Source organism: Egretta garzetta, unplaced genomic scaffold (genome assembly GCF_000687185.1).
Source record: "Egretta garzetta isolate BGI_Z169 unplaced genomic scaffold, ASM68718v1 scaffold542, whole genome shotgun sequence".
In the NCBI taxonomy this organism is placed as follows: Eukaryota; Metazoa; Chordata; class Aves; order Pelecaniformes; family Ardeidae; genus Egretta; species Egretta garzetta.
The window spans coordinates 75,693-87,337 of NW_009258766.1; the positions used below are offsets into that span (position 1 = coordinate 75,693).

General features: G+C 36.5%; 1 protein-coding gene across 1 annotated transcript; it reads right to left on the bottom strand.

Moving 5' to 3' along the window:
• Positions 1-788: 788 nt before the first annotated feature.
• MFSD8 (major facilitator superfamily domain containing 8) lies at positions 789-10,900 on the bottom strand. The gene is made up of 11 exons (XM_009649335.2): positions 10,188-10,900; positions 9,130-9,173; positions 7,737-7,977; positions 7,311-7,424; positions 5,775-5,919; positions 5,069-5,127; positions 3,813-3,921; positions 2,558-2,692; positions 2,073-2,176; positions 1,713-1,972; positions 789-1,016 (listed from the first exon to the last, which is right to left on the bottom strand). Exons 1-11 carry the CDS (start codon positions 10,312-10,314, stop codon positions 801-803), a joined length of 1,554 nt encoding a protein of 517 aa, XP_009647630.1. The 5' UTR covers positions 10,315-10,900; the 3' UTR covers positions 789-800.
• Between the last annotated feature and the right edge of the window lie 745 nt (positions 10,901-11,645).

Here is an 11,645-nt window from a genome sequence, read left to right on the forward strand (position 1 = left end):
TATTTTCATGTTGTGGTAAAGTTAAGAAGAGCTGTACATAATTTAACTCTGTGCAGGTTACCTTTCTTGCTACAAAAAGGCATTCAGCAAAACAGCAGAAGAAAAATTGCACATATGGTTCACCGTAGTTCAAGTAACAGCCTCCGAGGCTCTTCACCAACTTAAATAATATCCAAATCCCACATAAACTGCTTGTGAAGTAGGCACCTACCTTCCTCTTAAATTCTTCCTCTTAAATTCACATTTCATTTGAAACCCTGGAGAAGATGTAACGATGCGTAACAGTTTCCGAAGTGAGACATTCTGTATTAACCAGTGCTTACAAGTTCACAAACTGAACATCAGAAGGTTTGCTTAACTGGTGACGTTTCCATACAAAGTGCATGCAATGCAGCTCAACTAACCTTGTAGTTACAGAAGAGTTACTAATCCTGATTCACAGAATCAAGATAAATATTTCATTTACTTCTTTCTGGAAAGGATGTGCGTAACCCGTGACCTTCACAGCTGCATTCACGACACAGGTGCATCATTCGAACTGTACACACTTCAGATGTGCCACTCTATTCATCTCTCTTGTTCACAACTGCTAGAAAAGCAGAGCACTAACGCTCTGTTGCAGCAGGTGTAACCATGTATTAGGATATGACCAAGTTATGTGTAAGTAGAGGTCTACAGCCCTTAGCATACAGCCAACAAGGTCAGTGGTTAGGTAATCCTCATTAAAAAGTAGTAATAAACTAAAGTATTATTTCTGGTTGGGTTTACTTTTTAAAAAAAAAAAAACAAAACAAACATATTTAACAACTCTCTTCTTGCATCCTTCCATATCTGACAGAAAATGCAATTAGTCTCTTGTATACTATCTCCAAAAGTAAGAGAGAGACTACAACCACAGCACAGATTAAGCTAAATGCCCAGCGTGGTCCCAGGTGAGTGTATATTTGGCTCACAAAAACAGGCCCAAGTATTCGTGCTCCACTTCCAGACGCAGTTAACCATCCCATGTAGACACCCTACAGAATATCAAAAGCTCATGTTAGTGGTACAGGAATTACCTGGCTTGCCCATAATTCCCATCAATTATCCTAGTCAGAAAATTTAGAAGTGTTTAAGCAACTGCTTATCTTTCTTAACCCATTAAGATACCGAGTACTTTGTTTCCAAGAGTGCTGCTCAGCTTCATTAAGCATTAATTCAAAGGTTCCACTGAGCTACACACTCTATAGCTTCCTAATAAAAAGCCATTCTGGCTCAAAGCATTTAGTCTCTTACAGCAAAATATTAACATGAAAAAAATGAGATAAGTGGTGAAAAAGCAACATTTTTTTGTTAAGCAGTAATATCAGCTTGCAATGTGTTTCACTGCCAATAACTGGAGGTATCATAGCTTTGTATTTAGTAAGAGGAACATTATTCCATACTTGTTTGGTTGTTACAAAAACGACTCTTCCAGGACAGTTGTGAAAGTCACAAGCTTTGGGCTTAGTTGTTCTGAAATTTTCATGCTGTAAGATTTGCCGTAAATAATACAAGTCTTGCTTTCTAATTCCCCTAGGGATTGCCTTGGATTTTAAAAGACATTAGAGTTCCTGGAAAATTCTGCCCCAGTTGAAATGTACTGTTATTTGGCTAATGACAAAAGGAATTTGGGCTAGATCCCTCATTCTAAAAAAGAGGGTGCAAGCAAACAGTTCAGGCATCATGCTTACCTGAGGCTTCGGTCCTAGAATTTTTGAGTATAAAGTGTAGGACATGACATTACAAACTGGATAGCCCAATCCTATTAGTATATCAGAGCTGATATACTGGGCCAGATAGATCATGGGAGTATTCAGGCACCAGGACTGTGTGACAGGGCAGCCTACGGGTTCCACCGTGTGGTTGGATGGAAGCTGCATTGCTTGCAAACTCCAGAAAGGCATTAACATTTCAGTGGAAGTTGTTCTGGGAATGGAGTTATTCTTTATTTCTGTAAAAGTAAGTTATGCATGCCATTAAGGAAAAAAAAATACAATAAAAAGCTTTCAAAAGAACATTATGGTGGTAATTTAGAATGACTTGAATTATACCTTGCCACTGGATATTTGGTAGTTTTTTCCCCCAAGGCAGTAAGATAAAGAATCCAACCAAGACAATCAGTAAGCCTCCATGGAGTATGGCACGCTCACCGGTCCTACCAAACAATGAAGTTACAATTAAATTGTCATCTAATTAAAGTAAAATTTATGAAGGTGCTAACAACATAGGCCATTAGTCTTTGGAAAAGATGCCTGACCAAAACACCTGCAAGAAAAATGGCAAAAACCACAGTAACTTAAAACCTGCTTTTCTTGTGATTCAAGGGTAAAAGACAGGCAAGGAAGGGGGTTATGTTAATGGAATAAAGAACCACCACAGCGTCGTGGCTGCATCCAGATTGGAAGTACTTCACTGTCATAGTAAACCCAAATTCATTAACAAGTAAAAGATTTAAGTAACGCAGATTTGGCCTTGCCAGAAAGCTTTTCATGCTAACATAAGTAACAAAATTCAAAAAAAACTCCAAAAAACTTACTTTTTAGACAGCGTTTTAACCACCATGAAAACAATAACTGATTCAATGCCAACCACACTAAGGATTACTCCATTATAAAAAACGGCTTCTTTCCTGGTCCAGGAATACATATCCATCGTCAGTGGAGTAGCTATACTAAATTGACAGAACAAAGTTACATTCGTTAAAAGAAAACTTCTTCTATACAGTCATTTCCATACATATATTGTCCCAAACATTAAACACCATGGTATAGAAGACTTTCCTCCTGACAGGCATATCAGAAAACATGGGCTAGTTACAAACTAATTCTGTCATGCATCATTTATTAAAACTAAATCCAGTAGACAAAATTCGCAACTGCATTTCACCAGCCATACTCTGAAACATCATTAAATTATTTCCAATAGTTCATGAAAAGATGGAGTTAAATCAAAACAAGAGTAATACAGAGAAAAAATTTATCAGGCCCTGTGAGTATAAAAATAATAAACATTTAATATTGTTTCAGTTTTAGCAACCAACCAGTCTCTAGCAACTCAATTTTCTAAAAGTAATGCAATTAAGACAGAGACATATTGTTAAAAGAAATTTTGGCTACGTTAAAGCTCAAAAAACTTACAAAATAAATCTTGTATCCTCAAAGTATTTGATGAATTTAAAAAAATGAAGTTTACTTCAGTCAGAGGTAATGTTGTTATGTTTTACTTATCGTCTTACACACAGAGAATTTGGGAGTAAATAACATACCTTGTTAGGTAAAAAAAAAGTCATGTAAAACAGTATATTAAAGAATACAATTGCATTAACTATATCAAACAATTGTTTCCGTCATTACTGAAATAAGAACTTCATTGGAGCTTCTGGAGCTAATCATAATCATATTAAGAAATCATACAAAATTAAAATAAAAAGTATAGAAACAAGGTACTCAACCGAAGACACAGTTTTCTCTGAAGATTTTAGGCAGCCCAAGTTAAGCTGCCTTTTCTTCTAACACTTAAGAAAAGTTGTGGGTATCTGTTTGCATCCGTTCAGAAGCTTTTATATTAATGTTTCATATACCACAAAATGTATGTTATTATTTTAGTTATTCAATGACCTGAAATTCATTACCTTGTATCAGTATACATCAGTCTGATTGCATATGGTTTTGGACTTCTATTTACGAAGAGTAGGGTTAATAAAATGAATGCAGCAGAAAAGCCTTTACATGGACTCTCAGTCTAACTACATTACATGTCTAAGTATTTTGAGAGAAATTAGACAAACTTACGTTTCAAAGACAGCAAACACGAACAAGATGACAAAGAAAAGAATATTGATTGCTACCACAGCAACATGGTCAACGTTTCCTTCTGCGTCCTGATCGAGAGCACCATTTTCTGCAACAAAACAAAAGAATAATCTAAACTGCAAACTGACCTTTTTTTTTTTTTTACACCACTGCAAATTACAAATAGTAATAATTTCCTCACTTAATGTTAAGTATTTAACATGCAGGTTGGTGGGTGGCTAGGCAGTTATATTTTGACAATCTGAAGTGTAATGTTTTAAAATAAAAATGGAATTGTTGAAACTTCAATTCCACTGACAGTGAGGGTAAATTGTTTCCAAATTGGTTATACCATCTGTTTTCACACTGTAATGCTAGGAGTGACAAGTGAAATAAGAAAACTTCTTTAAATATCTTAACAATGGAAACCCAAACACTTTCTGTTCCTCTTGCAAGGTCAAAACTACGCAGTAGAATTCTCTGCACTACCACAGAGCCTCTAATCTGGGCATAGCATTTTCATATGCAAAAAACCCACGGGTGGTGTGCACATACAGCTCCCTTTTTAAACAGAAAATGTATTAATTTGTATTAAATACTATTATTCATATTATTAAATACTATTATTGTATTAAATACTGAAACTGGTGATTTGCATCGATTTTGAAGAGATTCAAGATGACCGTTCATAGACTTGTTATTCTTCAAGTGAAAGGGATACTCACAACATTTAAAAAAAAATGAACTGCATACAAAAAAGGTATGTATTGAACATAAGCTGTTGCACTGTATGTGGCAATTACTACACTTTAGTCTCACCTACCAAATTTACTTATACAACATGCACCTTTTAATAAGATGCTGTATGTGAAAGCTGATATGCAACAACAGTATTACACAGCATGATACAGAACAAAAGAGAAGTATGACTGCAGACTAGAAGTTAAGGGAGATTTTTTTTTTATCTCCATGTTCACTGAATCCTGTCTCTTGGAAGAGATGGTTCCACAGTGAAAATCTGGAAGGATCCATACAATACTTTTTATTTTTCTTCGCTACCAGACAGCACTGTCGACACGTATGGACACAACATGAACGCGAAGCAATTTCTGGACCAGTTAGAAAGAGACGTAGCCTATTTTCCACTTCAAGTTCCCAATGCATCAGACTCTAGAATACTTCTAAATGCTTGTAAGCAGTAAGAGAGTACTTCAAAATTATAATCACAGAATAAGTTTTCAAGAAAACATAGGTACCTTCTCCTTCAAAATTGATGCTTTTGCACTGCCGACCCATGTCATCCACTCGGTGCTCTCTAGAAATTTAGAACTGTTTTCATTAATACACATATTTATTAGATCTGCTATTGAGTCAAGTTTCTATTAAAATAATTCTAAATGGCATAATCTTGTATTTTAATTATTCCCAGCTCCTTTAAACATCATCTGTGTAGTCTACATTTGACTGCAGTGACCACCACTGTGCTCAAGAACAAAAATATCCTAGTGGGAGAATATAACGTATCTGTTTGCATCTCTCCCCTCTCCTCGCTGCCACCAATAATGCATAAAATGCATAAAAAGAATCCCCCCTCGAGATTCTTAAAGGAAAGACACAGACAGTGAGAACCCTACAGACAAGCTAACCTTATTTCTCTTTAGAGAAAAAACATGTGCAGAAACCATCATCATTAAAAATATATCAAGGCTAAGGTAATAATCTAACAGCTCTAGTTTTTTTCATCAGTTTACATTCTATCCATAACATCACTATGATTAATTTATGAGCATAACAAAAAAGATATGTATTAAAGAAGGTAGAAACCCTGAAAAATAAATAACAGCTTATAGTTTTAGCACTCCAGATTTCAGGCTTATTACTATTCCTTTTGAGCAGCATATTATTTGTTACAAGCCACCCACTAACACAGGGTAGAACATTTCCCTTTTTTGACTTGATTACCTGAATATGGCAAAGATGAGAATAATATTAATAACTCCTAAGATAGCTCCAAATAAAACTGGTGCTGTATACATGTTCAGCTGAAGATGAACTAATTTCCATGTTATTCCTTCTTCTCCAATAAGTGTAAAACATGTCTGAAAAACTTAAAACACATAAATGTATTAAGAAAATCTTGAGACTCATTAAGAAAATATTGGAACACATACAGAATCAACATATAAAACTGGATAAGCAAAGTTGTTCTAATTGCTAGGTAAAATTTAAATATTACACCTGTCAATCCTTTTGCATGTTGAGAATCCTACTCTAAACAAACTGGTGGATACCAGTGGGATCTCAACTAGCCAGAAGCTCCTTGGTTACATACAAATACACTGTATAATTAACAGCATGCCACTTAAAGAACCGGAACTGAATTCTGAGCGTACCAATGGTTAATTTTCTTGGCCATGTGCAGACAGCTGATTTACTCTTTTTCCTCTTCCTCCTATGTGGAAAACCTTAGTCCTGGAACTGGACTATCCCTCCTGCTAAGGGCAAGCTAGAGAGAAAAGAAGTTGTGGGGGAGTTTTTAATTAAAGTTTAAATTGGTGCTGAGCAAAAGATTTTAAGATCAGGTCATTTGCTTACTTACTACTGTTAGGAAACAGACTGAGAGTCCCTATTAATTTAGGAAAGGGAATTACCTAAACTTATACTATTATGCAAATCACACAAAGAATGCAGACTTTTTGTTGCTGTAGACCCTTTAACACTCTATCAACAGCACTAGTAATAATCAACTGGAGAAAAACTTTTAGCCCTAAACATTCACCTCATTATATCACCATACACACAGCGCTTCAGCTCTACTAATTGGATAATCTTAATCTCCAGATAAAGACAAGTAATCAGTAGAGGCCGTTCAGGACAAAATTGCTGGCCTCTTTTTACAACACAAGGCAAATCTAATGCATTTCTCCCGTGAAGCAGATTGTGGCTCCTGAGATACTCTGGTACGCCTGTTCTAACAAACACCCCTTGAGTCCTTTGTTCCCTTAGATCTCTGTAATACCCATGCTATGTCTTAAGACTTTTTGCCAATATGAAGATTTTGTGATCGTCACTACAAGATCAGAAAGATCTGTTGGATGTTATTTTCTACAACATGTGAGGCAAGGTGAAATTTTCAGTCATTTCGGAAAGGTGGAAACGTTTGGCCGAGTACATTAATGTTGAATTCCTTTGTCCATGAATAAAGTGCAATTGGTCATAGACTATTTAGTGGGTACCGGTACCAGAGAGCATCTTGGAACTTGTCTTTCCTGCAGCCAGGAATCTACAAAAAAAATTAGCATTTCTTTGGACTAGAATATTTAATTTATATTGGCATATGTAAGTATGCACGAGTGGATCTCATTTATTCAGTTCTGATACCACTGACAATCTATGCCTTAAAATCCCCAACATAACAGCTGCTAAGGATTCCTACTTCCAATGCCCAATTTCATGCTAAAAAGTATTATAGAAGTGAGGAAAGCAGATATGCCTTACCTGGTCCTAATATGAAACCAACTGCTTGGCAAGCACTGGTATTGGCCATGGCACTTGTTCTTTCCGTAAGAGAAGTGGCACCTGCAATATACGATCGAACTACAGCCACGTTTCCTTAAAAAAACAAAACCAAGAAAGTGTTCATGTAAATACTAAGTTATATTCTTAAATTATCCAGTTATATTTATTTTAGAGGGATTTTTTCTTATTTTGCAAGAAAATAAACCCCAGCACTCCTTCCAGTATTTATACACAACTGCACAATCACACAATTCTATTATAAACTAGTACTGGCTGACTCTTTGCTTTGTTCATTAGTAAGTTATCACTCACATAATGGTAAATCTGGTACTAAAATATGTTAAATACCTTACGCAAGACATAGAATGCAGTCATTTTCAGAAACATAAATTCTGCTGTGGTTACCTGCTCCAAATCCCACAAGGGCACGCGCCGTCAGCATGTAGTATTTGTTGTGTGAGTGAGGTACATGGACGTAGGCATAAAGACAGTTAGCAGCTACTGAAATAGCAGTTGAAACCACAAGAGGTTCTCTCCTTGGCCTGTAATTGGACCACAAGCCGAACAGGGGAGAGGCAACCATTTGGCCAATACTATATGAAGCTATAATCCAGCCCAAGAAACTCGCATCTGCGGTTGGATCAATCTGCAGAAACAAATGAATCAATTCTATGGGTAAAGTAGTATAGTATTTTCTAATATCAACAAAACCATTCTAGAATCAGTACCTGAAATGCCTAAGACTCTGCACTGTAATGCTGAGGGTATATAGCACCAGGCAATGCAGTGTCAAACCTAAGCTATCGCTAAACAAATTAGTGTGTCTGCATGGCATTGTGCAGTTTTTAATATAAATACACAATTCTGGATCTCAGAAGCAGTTATTTTCATGTAGTACTTTGTCTGGGGCAATAAACCTTGGCTAACTGTCTCCAGCAATGCACCAAACCAGTAAAAAGTGCTTTGCTTCCGAGACTGCAGCAAACTCAGATAGTTTTCATGCAGCACTGATGATATTATAGGCTATGGACATAACTTAGGAACTGACAGTTTACATGCCAGGAGCAAGGAGTGACTTGAGTCATCTCTGCACATGCTTGAATCCATCCTGAGTTACAAGGCTGACTGACGATGCATTTCCTTTTCCAAGAATTCAGCACCAGCCCCAATTTTAATGATACCTCTAGGACCCTGCCCAGGGTATGTTCTTCCAAATTTGCATTTGAAACTGCCTTCTACAATTCTAAGAGCAGTAAAATCCTAGCACAGATGAAATTAAAGTCTCAGAGACCTTTTATGCCACTTTTAATAAGAATGAAACAGAGGGTAAAAAAACACTACCAAGAAACATGGGCAATTCCCTGCTAAGATTATCAAGAAGGTCTATGTGCAACAATCTGACATATACAGAGCAATTTCTACCTTCAGCTTCCTTTTTTTTTTTTTTTCCAAAATGCAGTCAAGCCTTGTATATTATGTTTTAACACTACAAATGCATTCAGATAAAGAGATTTCTATTGATTCACTGTCCAAGAAAACAGTGAAATTATACTGGAAACCCAAACATTTCTGGATTATGATGTACCTTTATCAATTCAGGAAATCAGCTGACAGATTTTACATGAAATAATTAAAGCTGTCTGAGTGGATGGCAAAATAAAAGTCTCTTATAACCACACACTTCCCTTTACTGCTTCTTTTCCTAAATGAAATGCCAAGTTTTGTATTACATACTTCCTGAGCAGAAGTCTTCTGTTCTTATTAATTAAAAAAAAACCAAACAAACATATTTACAAACCTTTTGGAGATATGGCCACACAGACATAATTACAATTGAGAAACCTGCAATGCAGTAAAAACATAACTGAAGTTACTTTATTTGCCGTGTTTATCAGTAACTTGCTTTACTGAAACAGTTACTACAGGTTAATTCTTCTGCTCCTAAGTGTACTATAGTCTAAAATGGTGCATCAGTCTGTCACCTGAAAAAAACCTATGTATTATGTGCTTTTTTTAAGGAGTGATAATTCCTCCTAACAGGAGGAACTATTTTAAAAGGACATTTTATAGGTGTGTACACACTAAACAAAAAAACTCCCATGAAGAGAATACTGGTGTGCCGAGCAAACTGCATGGATTTTTCCTCCCAGTGGAAAGACAAGATCCCCAGAGTAAAAAGAATTTCTTCATATACTGACATATTTGTATTCATTTATCAAAGACATTTGAATTCTTCAAATTAAAAAAAAAAAATTAAAAATCACTGAAGCATCCTACTATTTTCAAGGTCATTTTTAGGCGCACAAAAATCACCAGAAGTCTTGTTTCCAGGGACAGTTACTTAGGAATGAAACAGTAATTTGTTGTGCAGCGGAGATGCAAAATCCCATAAGAGAAAACAAACTCTCATACACATTTTGAAACAGGTTAACACACGTTCCCACAAAGATCTTGCCTCTTTAAGAACTCAACATTATTTCTGTTTTCATACCCTAGAAGTTTCACTTGGGATGATAAAAGTGTGACCTTTGTTTTGTTTGGTTCTGAACAATAACCTTACTTTGCCACTACCTTTTACCCCAACCTATTACAAAGCCATAAAATAAAGGGTGAAGTATATGTTATTTAGCCTCAAAACAGAGTATTATTTAACTTATCTTGTTAAATGTAACTTCCTGTTTGATTTGCTAGTCATACCTTCTATTTTGAAGAAGCAGAAAATGCACCTTTTTAAGCTTATAAAAGAACAGAAGCATTAAAAGAACGATGTAGTTGAAATCTAGAACACCCTGTAATTTTCAAACCAAAATATATTCAGTAAGCAAATAACATTGAAATCCACCTGTGTTTACTCACCTACACTACTGAGAAACATAGTAAGATACATAATCCAGATGGATCGCCACCTGCTCTTATAATGCTCTTGTGTTTCCACAACATCCCTGTTTTTGAACCAAAAGACAAGAGAGAAAGAAATCATCATCAGATTCTCTTCTAGTTGTTCCCACAGGACATTGAAAATATTTTTCACAAACCTCTCAATAAAATTGTGTAAACTGTTATGCAGGAATGGACTTCCACACAGCAAAGAATACAAAGAATTTATTTTACAAGCAAGCAAATTTTTCACTGAAAAATACTAGACTGACAGATCAAAAACCTAACAGAAATGCTCTCACGTACCATTGCACGTACCATGTTACACAAAGACATCTTTATCTACAGAGATCTTTAATTCTGCAATCTCTTTGCATAGACACTTTGGAGCACCACAGATATCACGTAAAGGCTTTAAGAAATATGTACTGCACCATAAAACCCCAGACATCATCTCAGAACCATGACTTTAAAGCAAAAAAACCCCAAACGACTATTGATGAGACCAAAAGGTATGGCCAGTCTATTCTTACCATGAGAAAATAACTATACAATGTAAAAGATGTGTGTAAAAGATATTGCTGAAGACTGTAAGGGCTGCAAAAAAATTTAAAATAGAAGTTACAAACTTTGTGAGCAGTAAGTTACTTTTCTAAAATTCATTAGCACCTTCTGAGACCCCTGTACTTTTTCAGAAGCAAGAACATTTCAGGGTTCTCCGCTTCTTTTGGTTTTGAAGTATTCTAAACAAAATAACCTCTGTCCAAAAGATGCAGGTTATATCCTGGACATATATATATGTCCTGGACACATATATATGTCCAAAGACCTAGGTTATATATGCCTGAACATAATTTATAAACATTGTTTATATAGATCGTATACAGTTTTAGGCATACACGCCAATTTTAAAGCCGGTATAGCTATTCCACAGCATGATTTGTACATTTTTTTTCTTCAGAAACGTTTACACCGTTGAAGTGTCTTGGGTCAATGAAACTTCTCCCACGTAAACTATGTTTCTAAATGTACTTTGTAATCTTACTGCTTATCGATCACGCATAGGAAAGTCAGGCAAACTCTCGCATACGCTACGCAAATGCTACGCTTGGCTCCTTTCAAGTTTTCAAGCGGAACGCTTCAGGTGTGAGAACACTTCAGCACAGGCGGCAGCAGCAGCGGCCGCCCTGACAGAGCCAAGGTGCTGTTGTTTTCCTGACAGAAGGAAAAACGCCAGTGACCAACAGCAGTTGGTCTCCCCGGACGGGAAGAGCGCTATTAAAAACACCGAGTCTTCAGCACCGCAATAATCGAGTTTTACGCGTTTTACAAACTTCCCAAGCGAGTGCGTTGGGGTTTTGACAGACGGAAGCAGCAGCAGCCGCCGCCAGCGGCCCCCGCTCCCGCCCCCCAGTCCCGGGAGGGCGGCGGGGGTCC

Excerpts from the sequence above, each read along its gene's own strand:
- MFSD8 (XM_009649335.2), bottom strand. The coding sequence starts at position 10,314 with ATGATGATTTCTTTCTCTCTTGTCTTTTGGTTCAAAAACAGGGATGTT. Across the intron at positions 5,920-7,310 it reads TGGTTTCATATTAGGACCAG|TTTTTCAGACATGTTTTACA; the intron begins GTAAGGCATATC and ends ATGTGTTTTAAG. Across the intron at positions 2,177-2,557 it reads GTTAAAACGCTGTCTAAAAA|GACCGGTGAGCGTGCCATAC; the intron begins GTAAGTTTTTTG and ends ATTGTTTGGTAG.